Source organism: Grampus griseus (genome assembly GCF_964374135.1).
Source record: "Grampus griseus genome assembly, chromosome: 6".
Classification (NCBI taxonomy): domain Eukaryota; kingdom Metazoa; phylum Chordata; class Mammalia; order Artiodactyla; family Delphinidae; genus Grampus; species Grampus griseus.
Window position 1 is genome coordinate 87799101 of NC_139000.1, and position 24883 is coordinate 87823983.

Below are 24883 nucleotides of genomic sequence, written 5' to 3' on the forward strand. Positions count from 1 at the left end.
ATCACAAATCAAGCCTTGGTAAATTTAAGAAAATTAAAATTTTATCAAGTATCTTTTCCGACCACAATGCTATGAGACTAGATATCAATTACAGGAAAAGATCTGTAAAAAATACAAACACATGGAGGCTAAACAATACACTACTTAATAACGAGGTGATCACTGAAGAAATCAAAGAGGAAATCAAAAGATATCTAGAAACAAATGACAATGGAGACACGACAACCCAAAACTGATGGGATGCAGCAAAAGCAGTTCTAAGAGCGAAGTGTATAGCAATACAATCCTACCTTAAGAAACAGGAAACATCTTGAATAAACAACCTAAACTTGCACCTAAAGCAATTAGAGAAAGAAGAACAAAAAAACCCAAAGTTAGCAGAAGGAAAGAAATCATAAAAATCAGATCAGAAATAAATGAAGGGACTTCCCTGGTGGCGTGGTGGTTGGGAATCTGCCTGCCAACACAGGGGACACGGGTTCAAGCCCTGGCCTGGGAAGATCCCACATGCCCTGGCAACGAACAGTGGCTTCTGCTCGCCACAGCTAGAGAAAGCCCGCATGCCGCAGGGAAGGCCCAACACAGCCATAAATAAATAAATTAATTTAAAAAAAAAAAGAAATAAATGAAAAAGAAATGAAGGAAATGATAGTAAAGATCAATAAAACTAAAAGCTGGTTCTTTGAGAAGATAAAAAAATTGATAAACCATTAGCCAGACTCATCAAGAAAAAAAGGGAGAAGACTCAAATCAATAGAATTAGAAATGAAAAAGGAGAAGTAATAACTGACAGTGCAGAAATACAAAAGATCATGAGAGATTACTACAAGCAACTCTATGCCAATAAAATGGACAACCTGGAAAAAATGGACAAATTCTTAGAAATGCACAACCTGCCAAGACTGAATCAGGAAGAAGTAGAAAATATGAACAGACCAATCACAAGCACTGAAATTGAAACTGTGATTAAAAATCTTCCAACAAACAAAAGCCCAGGACTGGATGGCTTCACAGGCGAATTCTATCAAACATTCAGAGAAGAGCTAACACCTATCCTTCTCAAACTCTTCCAAAATATAGCAGAGGGAGGAACACTCCCAAACTCATTCTACGAGGCCACCATCACCCTGATATCAAAACCAGACAAGGATATCACAAAGAAAGAAAACTACAGGCCAATATCATTGATGAACATAGATGCAAAAATCCTCAATAAAAACTAGCAAACATAATCCAACAGCACATTAAGAGGATCATACACCATGATCAAGTGGGGTTTATTCCAGGAATGCAAGGATTCTTCAATATACGCAAATCAATCAATGTGATACACCATATTAACAAATTGAAGGAGAAAAACCATATGGTCATCTCAATGGATGCAGAGAAAGCTTTCGACAAAGTTCAACACCCATGTATGATAAAAACCCTGCAGAAAGTAGGCATAGAGAGAACTTTCCTCAACATAATAAAAGACATATATGACAAACCCACAGCCAACATCGTCCTGAACGGTGAAAAACTGAAAGCATTTCCACTAAGATCAGGAACAAGACAAGGCTGCCCACTCTCACCACTATTATTCAACATAGTTCTGGAAGTTTTAGCCACAGCAATCAGAGAAGAAAAGGAAATAAAAGGGATCCAAATCGGAAAAGAAGAAATAAAGCTGTCACTGGTTGCAGAAGACATGATACTATACACAGAGAATCCTAAAGATGCTACCAGAAAACTACTAGAGCTAACCAATGAATTTGGTAAAGTAGCAGGATACAAAATTAATGCACAGAAATCTCTGGCATTCTTATATACTAAGGATGAAAAATCTGAAAGTGAAATCAAGAAAACACTCACATTTACCAATGCAACAAAAAGAATAAAATATCTAGGAATAAACCTACCTAAGGAGACAAAAGACATGTATGAAGAAAATTATAAGACACTGATGAAAGAAATTAAAGATGATACAAATAGATGGAGAGATATACCATGTTCTTGGATTGGTAGAATCAACATTGTGAAAATGACTCTACTACCCAAAGCAATCTACAGATTCAATGCAATCCCTATCAAACTACCACTGGCATTTTTCACAGAATTAGAACAAAAGTTTCACAATTTGTAACGGAGACACAAAAGATTCCGAATAGGCAAAGCAAGCTTGAGAACAAAAAACGGAGCTGGAGGAATCAGGCTCCCGGACTTCAGACTATACTACAAAGCTACCGTAATCAAGACAGTATGGTACTGGCACAAAAACAGAAATATAGATCAATGGAACAGGATAGAAAGCCCAGAGTTAAACCCACGCACATATGGTCACTTATGTTTGACAAAGGATGCAGGAATGTACAGTGGAGAAAGAACAGCCTATTCAATAAGTGGTGCTGGGTAAAGTGGACAGGTACATGTAAAAGTATGAGATTAGAACACTCTCTAACACCATACACAAAAATAAGCTCAAAATGGATTAAAGACCTAAATGTAAGGCCAGAAACTATCAAAGTCTTAAAGGAAAACATAGGCACAACACTCTATGACATAAATGACAGCAAGATCCTTTGTGACCCACCTCCTAGAGAAATGGAAATAAAAAGAACAATAACCAAATGGGACCTATTGAAACTTAAAAGCTTTTGCACAGTAAAGGAAAGCATAAACAAGACCAAAAGACAAATCTCAGAATGGGAGAAAATGTTGGCAAATGAAGCAACTGACAAAGGATTAATCTCCAAAATTTACAAGCAGCTCATGCAGCTCAATAACAAAAAAACAAACAACGCAATCCAAGAATGGGCAAAAGACCTAAATAGACATTTCTCCAAAGAAGATATACAGAGTTTGAACAAACACATGAAAGAATGCTCAACATCATTAATCATTAGAGTAATGCAAATCAAAAGTACAATGAGATATCATCTCACACCAGTCAGAATGGCCATCATCAAAAAATCTAGAAACAATAATGCTGGAGAGGGTGTGGAAGAAAGGGAACACTCTTGCACTGCTGGTGGGAATGTGAATTGGTACAGCCACTATGGAGAACAGTATGGAGGTTCCATAAAAAACTACAAATAGAACTACCATAGGACCCAGCAATCCCACTACTGGGCATATACCCTGAGGAAACCATAATTCAAAAAGAGTCATGTACCCGAATGTTCATTGCAGCTCTATTTACAATAGCCAGGAGATGGAAACAACCTAAGTGTCCATCATCGGATGAATGGATAAAGAAGATGTGGCACATATATACAATGGAATATTACTCAGCCATAAAAAGAAACAAAATTGAGTTATTTGTAGTGAGGTGGATGGACCTAGAGTCTGTCATACAGAGTGAAGTAAGTCAGAAAGAGAAAGACAAATACCGTATGCTAACACATATATACAGAATCTAAGAAAAAAATAAATGTCATGAAGAACCTAGGGGTAAGACAGGAATAAAGACACAGATCTACTAGAGAATGGACTTGAGGATATGGGGAGGGGGAAGGGTAAGCTGTGACAAAGTGAGAGAGTGGCATGGACTTATATACACTACCAAATGTAAAACAGCTAGTGGGAAGCAGCCGCATAGCACAGGGAGATCAGCTCGGTGCTTTGTGACCACCTAGAGGGGTGGGATAGGGAGGGCGGGAGGGAGGGAGACACAAGAGGGAGAGATATGGGAACATATGTATATGTATAACTGATTCACTTTGTTATACAGCCGAAACTAACACACCATTGTAAAGCAATTATACTCCAATGAAGATGTAAAAAAAAAAAAAATTCACATTTCCTTTTAAGTTATTTCCACCTTAAACAAATAAACAACTCTAGGTAATCATATGCATGCTACCCATTACTCCTGGGGCCAACCACCTTTCATGGGGCCCACTAAGCTGAGATGAGCTGCCAGAAGTTGGCCCTTTTAAAACTGCAGTGTCTGGAGATGCTCAAGTGGACACCCTGGAACTGAGTCCATGGGTCCCTTCCTGCCAACCACTCACATGAGCTAACCCAGGAGTAGACTCTGCCTTTCCTCTCAGCACTTGTTAGATTGTCTTTGCCAGAACGATTTGCTGTTCAGATCAGATCTTAAGACACACTTATATCTGCCAGCCACCTGGGGATAAAGATCGTCTGAGCAGAATGAGTAGATGCTAAGGACATGCCATGAAGACCTCACAAAATGACAGCAATAGCCACCCATAAACAGGGACTCATGCTTTTTACCTACCCATGGGAGAACACAAGTCTCTTTCTAAGAAGAGTAAAGCCTTGATACAGTGCACTTAACTCAGATATGCTCAGCTACTCAGCTCTCTCCAGAGAGGAACTGCTTGCACTAAACTACTTACTCTTACCAACTAAGGAGATACTGCTAGAAATCTATTAGAATGGCTAAAATAAAAAATAGTGCTGGGACTTCCCTGGTGGCACAGTGGTTAAGGCTCCGCACTCCCAATGCAAGGGGCCCGGGTTCGACCCCTGCTCAGGGAACCAGATCCCACATGCATGCCACAATTAAGAGTTCGCATGCTGCAACTAAGGAGCCCGTGAGCCACAACTAAGGAGCCCACCTGCTGCAATTAAGACCCGGTGCAACCAAATAAATAAATAAATGTTTTTTTTTTAAAATAGTGCTAACACCAAATCCTGGCAAGAATGCAGACAAACTGGATCACTCAAACACTGCTGGTGGGAATGTAAAATGGTTTAGCCATTCTGGAAATGAGTATGGCACTTTATTACAAAACTAAACATATTGATATATTTATACAAGCCAGAAACTTGCACTTTTGGGCATTTATGCCAGAAATGAAAACCTTACGTTCACACAAAAACCTATACACAAATGTCCATAGCAGCTCTATTCATAATAGCCAAAAACTATACAGAACCCAGATGTCCTTCAATGGATGAATGGTTTAACAAACTGTGGTACCTTCATACATTGGACTACTACTCAGCAATAAAAGGAATGGAATACTGATACATGCAACAATTTGGATGGATCTCAAAAGAAAATTATGCTGAGTGAAAAAAAGCAATCCCCAAAGGTAACATATGATATGACTTCTTCCATATAACATTCTTGAAGTGACAAAGTTATAGAGACAAAGAACAGATTAGTGGTTGCCAGAAGAAGAGAAGGGGAGGAGTGAGGGAGTTGGCTGTGACTATAAAAGGGTAGCAGAATGGATCCTCGTGATGGAACTGTCCTGTATCTTTGAATATAGTGGTAGTTACATGAATGTACATGTATAAAATTTCATAGAACTAAATAAACATACACATACACAAAAGTGAAGGTCAAACTGGTAAAATCTGAATAAGGTCAGTGCATTGCATTACAGAAATACAAGGCTGGTTTAAGAAGGAAAAAAACCCCTGTAATTTACCAAATTAAAAGACTAAAAAAGAAAAACACACATGATCATCTCTAAAGATGCCAAAAAAAAGTGGACAAAATCCAGCATTCATTCCCAATAAAAACTCATCAAACAAGGAATAGAAGGGAAGTTTGTCAAGCTGCTGAAGGGCAGCTATAAAACTTCCACTTGGAGGACAGTATTCCCCATAAGATCAGGAAGAAGGAAAGGATGTCTACTCTCACCATTTAAATTCATCATTGCACTGATTTTCTCACCATGCAATGAGGCAAGAAAAAGAAATTAAAGACATAAAGAATGGAAAGAAGTAAACTATACTTACTTACAAATAACTTAATCATCTATTTAGAAAATCCTATACAATCTACAAAACCTGCTAGGACTGAGAAGTAAGTTTTGAAAATTTACCAGATACAAGATCATTATACATAAATTAATTGTATTTCTATATACTATCAACAAACAATTGAAAACTGAAATTTTAAAGTACCTTAAATAGCACCAAAAATATGAAACACAGAGGGATAAATCTGACAAGATGCATAAGACCTGTGTATGAAAAACTACAAAACAATGCTGACAAAAATTAAGAAGTCCCATAAAAATAGAGATCGACTGTGTTCATATACTGGATGACAGAGTATTATTTACATGTAAATTCTCCTCAAATTGATGTACATTCAACTCAGTCCCAATTAAAATCCCAGCAGGCCTTTTTTTTGTGAAAATTGCCAAGCTGAGTCTAAAATTCATGTGGAAATGCAAAGAATCTAGCACAACTTGAAAAAAGAAAAAATGTTAAAGGATTTATACTAAGTTCCAGACTTACTATAAAGCTTCAGTAATCAAGACTACATAGTATTGGGACTTCCCTGGTGGCACAGTGGTTAAAAATCTGCCTGCCAATGCAGGGAAGATGGGTGTGAGCCCTGGTCCAGGAAGATCCCACATGCTGTGAAGCCACTAAGCCCGTGCACCACAACTACTGAGCCTGTGCTCTAGAGCCCGTGAGCCACAACTACTGAAGCCCGCGTGCCCTAGAGCCCATGCTCTGCAACAAGAGAAGCCACCGTAATGAGAAGCCTGCACACCACAATGAAGAGTAGCCCCCACTCGCTGCAACTAGAGAAAGCCTGCGCACCGCAACTAGAGAAAGCCCACACACAGCAATGAAGACCCAATATGGCCAAAAAAAACCTAATAAAATAAAATTAATTAAAACTAATTAATTAATTAATTAAAAAGACTATGTGGTATTGACATCAAGATAGATAAAGAAAGGAGTGAAAAAGAGTCTGGACATAGACCCATACACAACTGATTTACCACAAAGGTTCACAGGAAATTCAGTAAAGAAAGGGTTGTCTTTTCAATAAATGGTGCTGGAAAATTGGATATTTGTATACAAAAGAAAAGAAAGAAAGAAAAATTGTACTTAAATCCAGACCTGGTACCAAGTATAAAAATTTATTCAAGATATAGACCTAAATGTAAAGTAAAAATTATAAAACTTTTAGAAGAAAAAATATATGAAACTCTTTTTGGCCTTCATTTTGGGAAAGATTTCTTAAATATGTCACCAAAAGTGAAATTCATGAAAGAAAAAATTGAAACTTTGGACTTCACCAAAATTAAGAAATTCTCATTGAAAGACACTATTAAGAGAATAAAAAGCAAGCCACAGAGAAAATACTTGTAAATCAAATATCTGATACTGGAGTTCTATACAGAATATATGAAAAACTTGCAAAATTCAATAATAAAAACATAAGAAACCAACTTTTCAAATGGGCCAAAGATTTGAGAAGACATTTCACCAAAGAAGATACACAGATAGCAAATAAGCACTTGAAAAGGTTCTCAACATCACTAGTCATTAGAAAAATGTCAAGTAAAACCACATAAGATGCCACTACATGGCTATGAAAATGCTTAAAATTGAAATCATAATACCTAAGCGTTGACAAATATGTGGAGCATCCAGAATTCTCATATACTGCTGGTGGAAATGTGAAATAGTGCAGCCACTTTGTGAGTTTCATAAAGTTAAATATACCCTGTATCATCCAACCCCAGCCACTCCAGTCCCAGGTATTTATCCAAAAGAAATAAAAGCGTATGTTCACACAAAGACTTTTCATGAGTGTTCATACAGGCTTTATTTGTATTCATCAAAACTGGAGACTACTCAAATTTCTTTTAACAGGTGAGTGGCTAAATAATTGTGATATCTATATTACTACTCAGCAATAAAAAGAAATGAACTATTGATACATGCAACATTATGGATAAAATTCAAAATAATTATGTTAAGTGAAAGAATCCAGTATGTATTCTACATGATTCAATTTATATGAATTCTAAAAATGCAAACAAATCTATGACGGAAAGCAGATCAGTGGTTGCCTGGGTATGGGAGGAAGGGGAGGACTGGGAGAGGCAGGAGATAGAGATTACAGTGAGGCACAAGGAAACTTTGGGGTGAAAGGTATGCTCAGGATATCGATCATGACAATGGTTTCATGGCTGTGTAGATGTCAAAACTTACCAAATTATACACTTTAAATATATGTAGTTTATTACACTTTGATAATATACCTTATAATTATCCCTTAACTATTATACCATAATAACGTTTTTCTATTATAATTATAGTTTATATAATAGTTCTTTTTTAAAAAAGAAAAAAGCACTGAGTTTGCTGTAAAGTACAAGTACAGATATATGGTTGTACTTAGAAGCAAATAAATAAATAAATAACAGAACAAAAATAAAATGCCAGGAATGTTGAAAATAAAAGAATGAAAAAAAAGGGCAGAAATTTATCCTTACCTCCCAACATTCACATAAAACTAATTCCACTTGGATTAAAGACCTAAATGTTCCCAGAATGTGTATGGAATTTCTACAAGTCAATGACAGAAATGGCCCAAATCAAAAGTAGGGAAATACCCTGAACAGTCAAATCACAGAAAAGGAAACACCGATGGCCAATCAACACAGGAAGAGATGCTCTTGCTCACTGGAAAGCAAAACCCATATGAGATTTCACCACAAACCTAACAGATGGGTGAAAAATGTGAGGATGTGGAACAAGAACTCATCACTGCTGCTGGGAGTATAAAATGGTGTTGAACAGCTTCAGAACACAATGTGGCAATCTAATCAAGTTGAGGCTACCCATGCCCATGAACCAGCCACTGTGCTCCTAGGTATGCATCTTGAGAGAAACTCTCGCATGTGTTTCCAAGGAGGTAGCAAGAATATACAGCAACGTTATTTCATAGCCAAAAACTGGAGGTAACTCAAATGTCCAAAAGAAGGGACAAGATAATTCATTTGCATTAAAATATTCATATAATAGAATCATATATAACCATTTTTAAAAGTATAAACTAAACCTACACATTTTAATATGAATCTCACATAAAACTGGTGAAAAAAGGCATGTTCCAGAAGGAGGTATACAATATGATACTACGTGCAGAGAAGTTTACAGACATGCAAAACAACTCTCTATATGGTTGAAAGACCTGCTGAATGGTTAAAAGGCTAAAGGCAATCATGGGCATGCTAATGCAGAAGTCGGATTCTCAGGGGCAGGAGGAGTGGGACATAACCAGGGGGTGTCACCTGGTCTTATAATGGTCTATTTCTTAGGCTGCAGGGAAGGCAGATTGGCACTCGTATAATTCTTCATACCCTGTTGTAATCTTAAATAACCCATCACTGAAGAAACAAAGTAATGGGGTAGAACCAATGCACAAAAACGTTACCAGGTTACTGGACAGAAATCTAGCAGGGTAGATGACTTAGTCTCAGAGGATAAGTGCTATGTTAAAGGTCAGGCCAACCAACAAAAGTTCAAGAATGGAGAGATCCTAGAAGTGCTGGACAAGGGACACCAAATGAGCGGAGTGTGGCTCTATGGGGGAGGAAAGAGGGGGTTGCCAGGGAAGCCCTCTCTGGGCTGAGTGGGATAGCATAGAAGGGAGGCCTGCAGAAGAGCTTTCTCCCCAGAAGCTCACAGATGCTCCTCTTTCCTCACCTGCTAAGCGCCTCACTGCCTTGTCTCCTTGTATGCCTGGTGTTTCCTACTTACCTGGACAAAGGTCCAGAAGACTTTCACTCTCCTCTCTCCAGGGCTCGTCCCCTTGCTCCAGTTGTATGATGAGTTTTGGTTTAGGAAAGGCAATTCCTACTCACAGGGGAAAAAAAACAAGGTGATCTTGGGTTAGTGACTTAAGAGGCTATCACAGAACTTGGACTCAGCTGGGGAATGCAATGACTAAGAGGGTAGGGAAGCATGCCAGGGCGGGTGGAGGGGGACAAAGTTTCTCTGAATGCTGAGAAAAGATGACTAAGGGGAGGGAGGAATCCTGGATCTAAAGGCAGTATATGATTCTCCCCTGTGCTTGAGTAAATACAAATATTTACCCATTTGAAGCAAGATCACTTTGGAGGAGGGCCCAGCCTTGGAAGAGGCCTGGAAATGCAACATCATAACCCCCCAGCAACACACACACACAAAACTTCACTATTTCCAACTCTATAGAATCCAGATACTCTCTGGGTGTAGGGAAAATATGTTTCTTTCTAAGCCCAAAGAATGGTGGCTGCTCCACAAAATCTTAAGATGCCCACAGGCAGTCTGAGACATGAGACAGGCCAACCTTACCCAGCGACACCATATGGCTGTAGTTCTCCAGCATTACATCCCGATACAGGGTCCTCTGAGCAGGACTCAGTAGCTTCCACTCCTTCTGGGTGAAGGCCACAGCCACATCCTTGAAGGCCATTAATGCCTGTAACACAAACACATCCCTGCTCACCCAGAAGCCACCCATGCCCACTAGTCAACTTAACCTAAGCCACTAACCAGAGCCATGGCAGCAGTAAGGCTAGCGTGGGGCACGCGGGTGAGATAGATAGATAGATCCTGCTTTCAACCTGAACCCTTTTGCCATGTGTTCAAGACTACTAATCCTTCTCCCACATTGCTGGTGGCTCTATTCAGGGGTTCTCTATTCTGTTGATCTTTATGTCTATGATGCTGTGAAAATCAGTTTTGATTACTGTAGATATCCTGTAGGTCTTGAAATCAGGTAGAGTGTTTCCTCCCCCTTTATTCTTCATTTTAAAGATATCTTACCTATTCTAAGGCATGTGCCTTTCCATATAAATTTTAGAATAATCTCATCTATATCTACCAAAAAACCCTGCTGGAATTTTGACAAGATTTGCATTAAACCTGTATATCAATTTAGGAAGAAATGACATCTTTACCATGTTGACTCTTCAAATCTATGAACATGAGATGTCTCTCCATTTACTGAGATGTTCTTTGATGTTTTTCATCAGCATGTTGTGGTTTTCAGCATACAAATCCTAAGTAGGTTTTGTTTAAAAACTGATCCCTAAAAATTCCTTCATTTTTCTTTTTTTTAGTGATTTTAATGGTATTATATTTTTAGTTCAGTTAAAAATGATATAGATTTTGTTCATTGCTATGATATAGAAATAAATTGTATGCTTATCTTGAATCCTGCAACATGGCTGAACTCACTTATTAACTCTAGGAGTTTTTCTTCTCCTAGATTCCTTAAGATTTCCTATATAGACAATCATGGTATTTGCATATAGGGACAGATTTATTTCTTTCCTTATAATCTATATGTATTTTATATGTATTTTATTTCCTGTCTTGCCTTACTATAGAATTTCTAGCACAAAAGTGAATAAGAGTGGTGGGGGCTTCCCTGGTGGCGCAGTGGTTGAGAGTCTGCCTGCCGATGCAGGGGACACGGGTTCGTGCCCCGGTCCGGGAAGATCCCACATGCCGCGGAGTGGCTGGGCCCGTGAGCCATGGCCGCTGAGCCTGCGCGTCCGGAGCCTGTGCTCCTCAACGGGAGAGGCCACAACAGTGAGAGGCCCGTGTACCGCAGAAAAAAAAAAAAGAGTGGTGGGAGCAGACATCCTTTCCTTGTTCTTCATATGGGGAGGAAAACATAATGTCTCAAAGCATTAAGAATACTGTTCCACAAAGATACCACATCACACCCATTAGGATAGCTATTACCAAAGAAACAGAAAAAAACAGGTTTTGGGAGGCAGTGAAGAAACTGGAACCTTTGTGCACTGTTGTGGAAAAAGTAAAATGGTATGGTTTCTGTGGAAAAGAGTTCAGCAGCTCCTCAAAAAGTTAAACATACAAAAAAAAAAAGTTAAACATACAATTTACCATATGATCCAGCAATTTTAATCCTCAGTATATATACCCCAAAGAATCAAAAGCAAGGACTCAGATACTCATACACCAATGCCCATAACGGCATTATGCACAATAGCTCAAAGGTGGCAACAACCCAAATGTCCATCAACAGATAAATAGATAAGAAAATGTAGTACATATATACAAAAAACTGTACATTATTCAGCCTTAAAAAGGAAGGAAATTCTGATACATGCTACATCAGAGATTAGCCTTGAAAACATTATGCTAAGTGAAATAAGCCAGTCACAAAGGACAAATATTGTTTGATTCCACTTATAGCAGGTACCTGGAATAGGCAAATTCATAGAGACAAAGTAAAATAAAGGTTACCAGGAGCTGGGGGGGGAGTGGAGAATGGGGAGTTATTATATAATGGATAGAGTTTCAGTCTAGGAAGATGAAAAAGTTTTGGAAATGAAGAAAAGTGATGACTGCACAATGGTGTGAATGAACTTAATGCCAATGAACTGGACATTTTAAAATGGTGAAAATTTTGTTATGTATATTTTATATTTTAAAAAAAAAGAATTATGCTACTTATAGATGTTTTTGTAGATGTCCCTAATCAAGTAGAGGAGTTCCCCTGTTTCTATTGTTCTAAGGTGTTTTTTTCCTCCACAAATGGTTATTGAATTCTGCCAAATACTTGTACTGAATAAACTGATATTAATATAATCATGTGGTCTTTCTTCTTTAGCCTGTTAATATGGGGGATTACACTGATTGAGTTTCAAATATGAAACCAGTCTTGTGTCCCTGGAATAAATCACACTTGATAATGGTGTACAGTTATTTTTATATATTGTTGAATTCAATCTGCTAATAATTTAAGGATTTTCATGTCTATATTCATGAGAGAGGTTGAACTGTAGTTTTCATTTTTCCTATTATCCTTGTCTGGTTTTATTACCAGCGTAATATCCATAAAGTGAATTAGAAAGTGTTCCCTCCTATTTTCCGAAACAAAAATCATGTAGCATTGGTGTTTAAGTCTCCTGTAAAAATTTGGCAGAATTCCACAGTAAAATCACCTGGGCCTATAAATTTCTTTTGTGGAGTTTTTAAATTATAAATTGGATTTTCCTAATAGTTATAGCCCTGTTCAAATTATCTACTCCATATTGGTCAAGTTAAAGTACAACAGTTTGTTTTTCAAGGAAACCAGTCCTGTTTCATCTAAGTTGTCAAATTTATGGGTGGATATTCTGTTGATGGCTACAGAGTATGTAGTAATACCCCTTGTTTCATTCCTGATACTGGTAATTTGTGTCTACCCTTTTTTTCTTAGTCTTGCTAAAGTTTAGTCAATTTTATTGTTTTCAAAGAATCAGCTATTTCACTGATTTTCTCTATTCTTTTTATTTTCAATTTCATTGATTTTTGCCTTTATCACTATTATTTCCTTCCATTTTGTTCTTCTGAGTTTACTTTGCTCTTATTTTTCTAGGTTCTTGAGGCAGAAGCCTGGATTATTGACTTGAGACTTCCTGTTTTCTAACATATACATTTAGTGCTACAGGTTTTTCTCTCAAGACTGCTTTAACTGCATCCCACATACTTTGATATCTCATAGTTTCCTTTTCATTCACTTTCATGCAGGTTTTTTTATTTCCCTTGAGATGTCATTTTTGATGCCCAGATTATTTAGCAGTGTGTTATTTTCTAAGTGCTTAGAGATTTTTCTGTTAACTTTCTCTTATTGATGTCAAGTTTGATTCCATTGTGGTCAGACAACATACTTTGCATGATTTAAATTTTTTTAATTCACTAAGGTAAACAAATTTTTTTGTTTCACGTGTTGTTTTGTGGCCCAGAATACATCTATCTTCATACAGTCATCCCTCAGTATCCACAGAGGACTGGTTCCAGAACCCCGCCTCAGATACCAAAATCCACAGATGCTCAAGTCCTGTATATTAAATGGCATGGTATTTGTATATAACCTCATACATCCTCCTGTATACTTTAAGTCATCTCTAGATTACTTATAATGCCTAATACAATGTAATGCCATGTAAATAGTTGTAAATATAATGTAAATGCTATGTAAATAGTTGCTGGCACACAGCAAATTCAAATTTTGCTTTTTGGAACTTTCAGGAAAAAATTTTTTTTTTAATTTTTGATCTGCAGTTGGTTGAATCTGCAGATGTGGAACCCATGGATATGGAGGGCTGACTGTAAGAATATGCATTTTGCTATCGTTAGGTGGAACGTTCTGTAAATGTTGATTAGATTCTGTTGGTTGATGGCGTTGTTGAGCTCCTACTGATTTGGGGTCTAATTATTCTATATAACATTGAGAGAAGGGTGTTGAAGTCTCTAATTGTTGATTTGTCTATTTCTCCTTTCAGTTTTCTCTTCACATCTTTTGAAGCTCAGTTATTTGATGCATACACATTAAGGATCCTATCTTGCTGATGAATTGACCAATTTATCACCCTCTGTATCTGGTAATTTTCTTTGAAGTCTATCTTACCTGATATTAATATAGCCACTCTTGCTTTCCTTTGATTAATGTCTGCATGATGTATCTCTTTTTTATGATTCCTCTTCATTTGTGAAAAATATTTTCATTTCATACAGGATTTGGCGTTTACAATTCTTTTACTTCAGTGCCTGAAAAACATCACACCACTTTCCATCTAGCCTCTCATTTCTGATGAGAAATTCACTACCATTCTAATAGTTTTCTTCCTCTGTAAGAAATGTGTTATTTTTTTTAGCTGATTTCAAGATGTTTTCTTCATTTTTAGTGTTCAGGAGTTTCATTATAATGTATCCTGGTGTGGATTTCAGTGGGCTTATCATGTTTGGGATACACTCAGCTTTTTGAATCTGTAGGTTTACATCTCTTGCCAAATTTAGGAACTTTTCAGCAATTAATTATTCTAATACTTTTTCAACCCTGCCCTTCTTTGCTTCTTCTTCCAGAACTGCAGTAACACAAATGTTAGATATTTTGTTATACTCTCACAATTCTTGAGACTCTGTTCGTCTTTTTCCCCATATATTTTCTTCCTGTTGCACAGATTGGGTAATTTCTATTATTCCATCTTATAGTCCAATAATTTCTCTGTTAACTCCAATCTGCTCTTAAGCCCATCTTCTGAACTTTTTCTTTCAGGTACATATTTCTCAGTTCTGAAATTTCCATATGCTTATTCATTACATCTTCTATTTCTTTGCAGAGGCTTTCTAATTTTTCATTTTTCTCAAGTGTGTTCTTTTAGTTCTGGATATCCAGTTGTCCAAGCACCACTTGTATAGACCGTTCTTTTTCAATTGAATAGTTTTGGCATCCTTGTCAAAAATCAATTGATCATATGTAAGAGGAATATTTTTCTGGGCTCTCAGTTCTATTCCAATGATCTATATGTATATACTTATGGCAGTATAACACTGTTTTGCCGCTGTTTGTAGCTTGGAGCTAAGTATTGAAATCAAGCAAAGTGAGTCCTCCAACTTTCTTTTCCTTTTTCAAGATTGTTTTGACTATTCAGGGTCCTATAAGATTCCAAATGAATTTTAGGATAGGTTCTTCTATTTATGTAAAACATGAATGGTACTTTGATAGGGACTGTATTGAATCCATAGATCACTTTGGATATTACTGTCATCTTAGCAATATTGTCTTCCAATCCATAGCATGGGAAGTCTTTCCATTTATTTAGGTCTCCTTTAATTTCAGCAATGTTTTGCACTTTTCAGTGAACAAGGCTTTTGCCTGCTTGGTTTATTACTGAATATTTTATTATTTTTGATGCTATTGTAAGTGGGATTTTAAAAAATATTTGCTGTTTGAATAGTTCTTTGAAAACGTACATAAATACAACTGACTTTTGTGTGTTGATTTTGTGTCCTGAAACTTCGCTGAATTCATTTTTAGCTCTAACAATTTTTTTTGTGGATTCTAGGGTTGTATAGATTTGAGATAATGTCTGGAGGAAAGAAATAATTTTACTTCTGTTTGAATGTGGATGCTGTTTCTTTTTCTGCCTAATTATTCTGGCTAGAACTGCCAGTACTATGTTGAACAGAAGTGGCAAAAGCTGACATCCTTATCTTGTACTGTTTTTCAGGGAAAAGCTTTCAGTCTTTCACCATAAAGAACAACATTAGTGTGGATTTTTCATATAAGGCCTTTATCACGTTGAAGAAGTTTTCATCTATTCCTAGTTTACTGAATGTTTTTACCATGAAAGGGTACTGAATTTTGTCAAGTGCTTTTTCATCATCAATTGAAATGATCATGCAGTTTTTATCCTTCATTCTCTGAATGAAGTATATTATAGGATTTTAATATTTTGAAACATCATTGTAAATCTCACTTGGTCATGAGTTACAGCATTTTGGTGAGGATTTTTGCCCCTATATTCATAAGGGATATTAGCCTGTAGTTTTCTTTTCTTGTAGTGTCTTTGTCTGAGACCTCTGTAGTCAGAGCGATGTGTCACAGAATGAGACAGAAAGTGTCCTCTCCAGTATTTTGGAATAGTTTGAGAAAGATTTGTGTTAACTCTTCTTTATATATTTAGTAGAATTAACGAGTGAAGCCATCTCATTGTGAGCTTTTCTCTGTTGGGAGGTTTTTTTAATGACTGCTCCAATATCCTCACTAGTTACAGATCTATCCATAATTTCTATTCTTTCCTGAGTCAGTTGAGATAAACTGTGCATGTCTCAAAATTTGTCCATTTCACCTTGGGTAGCAAATTTGTTGGCATACAGCTGTTAATAGTATTCCCTTATAATTCTCTATATTTTTAAAAAATTGATAATAAAGTTTCCAATTTCATTTCTGATTTTAGTAACTTGAGTCTTTTTTGGTTAGTCAATTTAGATAAAGGTTTGTCAATTTTGTTAATCTTTTTAAGGAACCAACTTTAGGTTTTGTTGATTTCTCTATCATTTTTCTATTCTCTATTTTGTCTTTGCTCTTTTATTATTTCCTGCCTTCTGCTAGCTTGAGTTTAGTTGGTGCTTCTTTTTCTAGTTACATAGGTTATACAGTTAGGTTATTAATTTGAGTTTTCCCTTAATACATGTATTTACAGCTATAAATTTCCCTCTAAGCACTGTTTTCACCATATTCCATAAGTTTTGGTATGTCATGTTTTCATTTCCATGTCTCCTAAAGTATTTTCTACTTTGTGATTTTTCTTCTTGACACATTAGTTGTTTAAGAGTGTCCTACTTAGTTTCCACATATTTGTGAATTTTCCAAAGTTCTGTTATTCATTTCTAGTTTCATTCCATTGTGAACAGAAAAGTTACTTTGTAAGATTTCAATCATTTCAAACTGAAGACTTACCTGTGGCCTAACATATGGTCTATCCTGGAGAACATTCCATGTGCGCTTGAGTGGAATATATATTTTGCTGTTGTTGGGTGGTGTGTTCTGTACATATGTTAGGTGAAACTGATTTACAGTGTAGTTCAAGTTCTATATTTCCTTGTTGATTTCCTGTCTGGCTGCCCTATGCAGTATAGAAAGCTGAGTATTGAAGTCACCAACCATTATTGCAGACCTATTTTTCTCTCAATTCTGTCCATTTTTACTCCATATATTTTTGGACTATATTGCTAGGTTATGTTTATATTTATAATTGCTATATATTATTTCTGTAGTGAATCTTTTATAAATATGTCTTTCTTCTTTTATTATCTTTTCCTAATTTAAAATCTGTTTTGTCTCATGATACAGCCATCCCAACTCTCTTTTGATTACTATTTGTATGAAATGTATTTTTCCATCCTTTTACTTTCAACCTCTTTATGTCCATATTATCTAAAGTGAGTCTCTTGTAGGCAGTATATGTATAGATCTTGGGTTTTTTTTTTAATCCAAACTGCTAACCTAGGCCTTTTGATTGGGGAGTTTATTCAATTTATATTTAATGTGATTACTGAAAAGGAAGGATCTACTTTTGCCATTTAGCCTTTTGTTTTCTGTGTATATCTTTTGTCCCCCAGTTCCTCCATTACTGCCTTTTAAAATATTTATTGATTTTTTTCTTGTATTTTTTTCACTTTTATCATTTCTTTCATTTTCTGTATATTTTTAAGTATTTTCTTAGTGGTTACCATGTTAACATGTTAAGCTTGTAAAAATCTACTAACTTAGTTTCAATAGTATACAAACACTCTGCTCCTATACTTTTCCATCCCTCTCCCCTTATTTTGTAATTGTCCAAGATTACATCTTTATACAGTGTATGCCCATTAACATAGATGTATATTTTTTGTGTTTGCCTGAAATCATACAGAAAAAGCAGAAGTTATAAACCAAACAAAAAGCACAATAATACTGGCTTTTATACAAGCCTCTGTACTAGTGTTCACTTTTCTTTCTTATGGTTTAGAGTTACTATCTAGTGTCCTTTTCAAATCAGCTTGAACGTTTTGGTTTGGTTTGGTTTGGTTTTGGGGTTTTTGTAGAGCAGATCTACTGTTAATGAGCTCTCTCAGATTTTATCTGGTAACATCTTAATTTCTCCCTCATTCTTCAAGAATAATTTGCCAGATATAGAATTCTTAGTTGACAGTTTTTCTTCTAAGACTTAAAGTGTGTTATGTCTCTGACTGGTGGCCTCCATGGTTTCTGGTGAGAAATTGGCTGTTAATCTATCTGAGGGTCCCTTGTAGGTAACAAACAACTTCTCACTTGCTGCTTTCAAAATTCTGTCTTTGGGTTTTGACAATTTGGTGTGGATCTTTTTGAGTTTATCCTACTTGGAGTCTGTTGAGTGTCAGGGATATATAGATTTGTTCTTTTATCAAATTTGGGAAGTTTCTGGATATTATTTCTTGAAATTTTCTCTCTCCCCTTTCCTTCTGCAATTCCCATTATGTGTATGTAAGTAAACCTGATGGTGTCACACAGGTTTTTCAAGCTAATCTTTTCTTTCTGTTCCTCACAATGGGTAACCTCAGTTGAAATATTTCCAAGTGTACAGATTTAATTTTACCTGTTTAAATATGCTGTTGAACCCCTTTAATGAATTTTTCCCTTCAGTTATTGTACTTTGCAGCTCCAAGATTCCTATATGGTTCCCTTCTATAATTTCTCTTTATTGATAATCTCTATTGGTTCAAACATTGTTGACATATTTGTTGACCTAGTTCCTTTCGTTCCATGTCCATGGTTTTCTTTAGCTCTTTATGCATATTTAAGATAGTTGATTTAAAGTCTTTGTGCTGGGGCTTCCTCATGGATAGTTGGTAGGCAGGCAGTTTAAAATGCCACAGTACTCTCCTGCCACAAACTAAGGAGCTTCTTTCTTCACCAAATCTTCCAGTTTTGACTAGATTCCAAAGTTTTACAAAAGTTAATTCTGACAGTTTCTGGCAGCCCATTAGTTGCTTTTGAGCAGGTACGATCATGGATTTCCCTTACTCTGTCATTTTTCATATCACAAAGTTTTTTTGTTAATTGTATGATTCCATTTATATGAAATATCCACAACAGTTAAAACCACAGAGACACAAGAGGGTTAGTGGTTGTCAGTATCTGGGAAGAGGAGCAAATAGGGAGTGATTGCTTAATGATAAAAATGCTGGAACTAGATAGAGGTGATGGTTGCACAACACTGTGAATGTACTAAATGTCACTGAATTGTACATATTAAAACGGCTAACTGGGCTTCCCTGGTGGTGCAGTGGTTGAGAGTCCACCCGCTGATGCAGGGGACATGGGTTCGTGCCCCTGTCCAGGAAGATCCCACATGCCGTGGAGCGGCGGGGCCCGTGAGCCATGGCCGCTGAGCCTGCACGTCCGGAGCCTCTGCTCCGCAACGGGAGAGGCCACAACAGTGAGAGGCCTGCATAATGCAAACAAAAACAAAAACAAAACAAAACAAAAAAAAACGGCTAACTTTATGTTATGTGAATTTCACATCAACAAAAAATTTTAAAGTCACTTTTGAGGAGATGTGTTTCCAAGGGCACTTTCCACATCCTAGTAGATGGCCCAGACCAATACTTTCAACAAATTGGAAAGAGATTATTCACAGGGCTCTCATGATCTTACATACACTGAATATCATCAGAATCTTCCTCATGTTCCTTACACTTCCTGGTGTCAACACTCTGATGTGGAGTCAGGCTCCATATGGGCTTAGCACATTGAAGCTTCCTACATGTCACTTGTATCTATGGCCTTTCTCCCTCTATCAGTCTTCTTGACACTGAACAAATCCAGAGTTTCACATTCACTGTATTTAAGGGTTCTCTCCACCCCTGTGAATTTTTACTTGTGTACTCTCTGATGCTTGTGAATTTTGACTAAAGGTTTTTCCACACTCATAACATTTGTGGGGTGCAATGGACTAAACTGTGTCCTCTCAAAATTCATGTTGACCCCTTATTCTCAATGTGTCTATATGTGGAGATATGGCATGCAAGGGATAAGTTTAAATGAGGTCAGAAAGGTAGGGCCCTGATAGGGTTGGTACTTTATAAGACGAGACCAGAGCTTACTCTCTTTCTGATGCTGCTGTGTGAGCACACAGCAAGAAGGCAGCAGTATGAAAGCCAGGAAGAGAGCCCTCACCAGGAACCAAATCAGCCAGTACCCTAATTTTAACTTCCCAGCTTTGAAAACTGTGAGAAATAAATTTCTGTTGTTTAAGTCACCAGTCGATGGTATTTTGTTATGGGAGCCCTAGCAGACTAATACAGATTTTGGTACTGACAGTGGGGTGCTGCCGTAACAAATTCCTAAAACTGTGGACATGGCTTTGAAACTGTATGATGGGTAGAGATTGGAAGAATTTTGTGGTGCATGCTAGAAAAATCTGAGATTGACGTGAAGGGACTGTTGGTAGAAATACAGACATTAAAGGTGATTTTTATGAGGGCTCAGAAAGAGAAGAGCTGAAAAGAAAAGTTCCACCTTCTTAGAGAATACATAAATAATCATGAAAAAAATGACGGCAGAAATATAGATGTTAAAGGACATTTGGTGATGTCTCAGATGGAAATGAGGAACAGGTTACTGGAAACTGGAGGAAAGGTGATCCTTGCTATAAAGTGGCAAAGAACTCGAGTGAACTGTGTTCTAGTGTTCTATGGAAGGTTGAACTTGTGAGTAATGAGACTGGATATTTAACCGAGATTTCAAAGCAGTGTTAAGGAGTGGCTTGGTTCCTCCTGACTACTTATGGTAAAATGTAAAAGAAGAGAGATGAAGTGAAGAAGGAATTGTTAAGTAAAAATGAACCCATACTGAAGACTGGAAAATTCTTAACTTATCTACATTGTAAAAAAAGAGAGAGAAAACTTGTTCTGAGGAGAACACTGAGGGCATGTCTGAACAATTTGATAAGGTAATTAGTATGGGTGTGAACCATGAATTTAATCAGCCATCTCAGCAGAAGCCAGGAAGAGATGGACATATACCCACAAAAACACTGCAGCTGGCACTAAAGTAGGCACAGAAAATGGGATGAAACAGGAAGAGTGTGAATATGCATTATCCTTCAAGGAAAGAGAGGCTAGTCGTAAGTTGTCAGGGCTGCTAATCCCACCACAGGCCCAGAGGGCAAGGCTGCCACTCCTTGCTTACAGCAGGGCCCTCTCAGAAAGCCACAGAGGCAGGGTCACCCCTCTGGGCCAAAGGGGTACTGCCAATCCAGTGGGCCTGGAGAGTAGAACATCAAACCAGAGGGTTATTCTCCAGCCTTAGGATCTAATACAATTTACCTTGCTAGGTTTGGACTTATTTAGAATCCTTCACCCTATCTTCCTTCTGATTTCTCCCTTTTAGAATGGGAATGTGTATCCTACTCCTGTCCATCATTTTATTTTGCAAGTACATAACTTGCCTGGTTTCACAGGTTCACAACTGGAGAGGAATTTTACCTTAGGGAAATGGTACCTTTACTCATGTCTCACCTGTATCTGATTTAGATATTTAGATGAGACTTTGGGCTTTAAAGTTGATACTGGTATGAGTTAAGATCTAGGGGGCTGTTAAGATGAAATACTGTATGTTCATGTCAGAAGGACATGAATTTTGAAGGGCCAGGTGTGGAATGCCATGGAGTGAATGATGTCCCACAAAATTATGTTGAAGCCTTAACCCCAATTTGATTGTATTTAGAGATGGGGCCTCTAAGGAAGTATTGAGGCTAAGTGAGGTCATAAGGGTGGGGCCCTGATCCAATAGGAATGGTGCCTCATAAGAGGAAGAGATACCAGAACTCTGTCTCTGCCATATGAACACACAGCAAGAAGCCAGCCATCTACAAGCCAGGAATAATCCTCACCAGGAACTGAATTGGCTGCACCTGGATCTTACATTTTCCAGCCCCCAGAACTGTGATAAAATAAAATTTCTGTTGTTTAGGTCACCTAGTGTGTGATACTCTTTTATGGCAGCCCTAGCAGTGTAATACAGAGAGTTTCTCTCCAGTATAAACTTCCTGATGCTGAATAAGATTTGCAATTTGACAAAAGGCTTTCCCACACTTATCACATCCATAGAGTTTCTCACCAGTGGGGATTCTGTGGTGGTAATGATGGTAGAAGCTCTGGCTGAAGCACTCCCTATAGTACTACATTTGTATGGCTTTTTTCCCATGCTGTAACTTCTTTGGTGCTGGCCAAGTTGTGAGTTCAAACAGAAGCCCCTCCCACATTTATCACATCTGTAGGGCTTCTCTCTGAAGTAGATTCTTTGGTGTTGGGTTAGATATAAGCTATAGATAAAGGATTTCCCACACACCTTACACTCATAGGGCTTCTCCCTATGAGTTTGTAAGTTTGCCTATGTGGAACAAGGTATGAGTTCTAACTAAAGGCTGTCTATCTCACACTTAACAGATTTTTAAGTTTCTCTCCCAAATGGATGCTCTGGTGCTGAAAGAGATTTGAGATGGATTTAAATCCTTTCTTTTCCTACACTGTTACATCCATAGGGTTTCTCTCCAGTGTGAAATCTCTAATGCTGAAGATTAGAATTTTGACTGAAGCTTTTCAAATATTCAGTATACTTGTAATGTTTCTCTCCAGTATGAATCCTCTGATAGTAAGTTTTGAGCTTTCAATGAAGCATTTACTTCCATTATCACACACATAGGGTTTCTCAACAAAATGAATTTTCTGATGTTGCCCGAGTTCATAATTGAATCTGAAGCCTCTGCCATAAATGACACAATTGTGGGTTCTTCTTCCTGAAGTATCACTCTCCGTGTAGGAAAGTCTGAGTTTAGACTGACGTTGCTCCTACACTCATCAAATCCCTTGGTTCTTGTTCCTGCAGAATTTGGGGAGGCATGGTCACTTGCCAGAAATACAAGAGAATTCCTCAGGGAGGGTCTTGAAGGAATCTAACCTGAGCCAATGTTACAAGCTTTCCCCAAACCAGGCTCCCAAGGACCATGCCTCAAGACCATCCCCAGTACCAAGAAGGAACCATTATCTGAGATTTCTTCTCTCACAAAATAAGATGATTTATCTCCATCTTTATTGCAGAATTGCCTGTTTTGATTTAGGTTGTATACATGAATTTTCTCCTATTCAACATTAGTCCACTGAAGGCAGAGCCTATGATGTTTCTGTCCTGAAGTTCTTTCTGATTAGGCAAAGGAGATCTTGCTTTTGGGCGCAATGTGCCTGATACCAAAGTAATTCAGATAAAGTCCAGAGTGGCTCATCAGCCAATTGGCGAGCTAGCACTGTGGCCACATGTAGCTGCCTCTATCCCAGTCTAAGAAAGCAAGCAGGTGATGGCTCTGGGGTGTTCATTCCAGTCACTTCCCAACTGCTAATCCTTGTAACCTCATCAGCAAATCACAGACCATGAGCTTCCCCAACAAGGAACAGAAAGTCAAGTGAGAGAGAGAATATGGGGGCCCAATCAGCAATACTCTGTCTTCCTCTCAGTCCCTCTGGGGACACTGCATGGGTCTCCAAGTTGGATGTCAGAGGTGGGGCTAGCACAGAGACCCTAGCCCCAGAAGTGGTGGAGGGCACTGCTAGAGGGCTGGCAAGGGAGAACTACCCAGGTTAGCCTCCCACAAGCTTTGATATGTTGTATTTCCATCATCACTCTGTTCTAATTTCTCTTACAATTTCTTCTTTGATGTAAGGATTAGTAAACAGTGTGTTGTTTAATTTCCAATATTTTAAATTTATATTATTGTTGACTTCTAATACAATTCTCTTGAGTCATAGAATATACTTTGTATTCTTTAAATCTTTTTAAATTTATTAAGACTTCCTTTATAGACCCCTCATGTAGTCTGTCTTGGTGAGCACACCAAATGTACTTGAAAAGAATGTGTATTCTACAGTTGTAGGGTGCAGTGTTCTATAATTATCAACCAGGATAACACAGTTGCTAGTTTTCTTCAGATCATCTATGTCTTTACTAATTTTTTACCTAGTTGTTCTATCAATTACTCAAAAGGGGGCCTTTTTCTCCCTTTAATTCTGACAATTATTTTGAAGCTTTGTTATTTTGAACAGTTATATACACACATAACTCTTATGTCCTCCTGATGAAGTGACTCCTTTATCATTCCGAAATGGTCTTCTTTCCCTCTGTCTTGAAGTTGATTTTATCTGATAGCTGATAGTGAGTGCTATGTTTTCCTTTCCTCATTGGGCATAGTTAATGTAGACACTTTAAAGTCCTTGTCTGATAATTTCATCCACAGGGTGAATTATGGTATGTAAACTATATATCAGAAAAAATTAAAATTTAAAAGATGAGTAAGATTCAGAATAGTTGAGGAAAAAGCAGAGGGCTAAGAATCAAGATGAGGCATGTAGGGAGGAAGGGAACACAGATGCCATGAGCAGGAGAGGGAGAAAGCCTATGATATGGGTAGGGTAAAACATCTGGCAGGAGGGAAAGGTAAGCTAGTGGTAGAACAGAGAGCAGAGGTGTTAGAGCATCTTGTGGATGGTTTTGAAAGCAGACAAAAGAACACAGATACTCTACTATAGAGTTGTAGCTCATATGATTTAAAACACTCATGTCTCTTCACTTGGCCATATTTTGTGGTAAGTCCAAAATTCATTTCATGAACAAAATTTCCTACAGAAATAGGTTCTCAAACATTGAGAACAGGTTAAATTTCCAATGACTGAGAAACAGTGGGATGGAATAGTGAAAATCTGTGAATAATTTTAACCTGTAGAGTCATTGATTTCAATATGAATGTTTGTGGTTTCTTCACTTTAAAGGTATGACAGTGGGGTAGTCACTAGTTTTAAT

The 24883-nt window shown here is 37.4% G+C and overlaps 1 protein-coding gene across 1 annotated transcript in view; it reads right to left on the reverse strand.

Annotated features, from left to right (window-relative positions):
- LOC309824181 (zinc finger protein 169-like) overlaps positions 1-24883 on the reverse strand; it is a gene marked incomplete at its 3' end in the record, with an annotated part of 48060 nt that overhangs the window by 7850 nt on the left and 15327 nt on the right. Inside the window, exons 3-4 of the mRNA XM_082656909.1 lie at positions 10060-10186; positions 9484-9579 (exon numbers count right to left, since the gene is read on the reverse strand). Coding sequence (XP_082513035.1) covers positions 9484-9579; positions 10060-10186 — 223 coding nt within the window. The remainder of the gene's footprint in view (positions 1-9483; positions 9580-10059; positions 10187-24883) is intronic.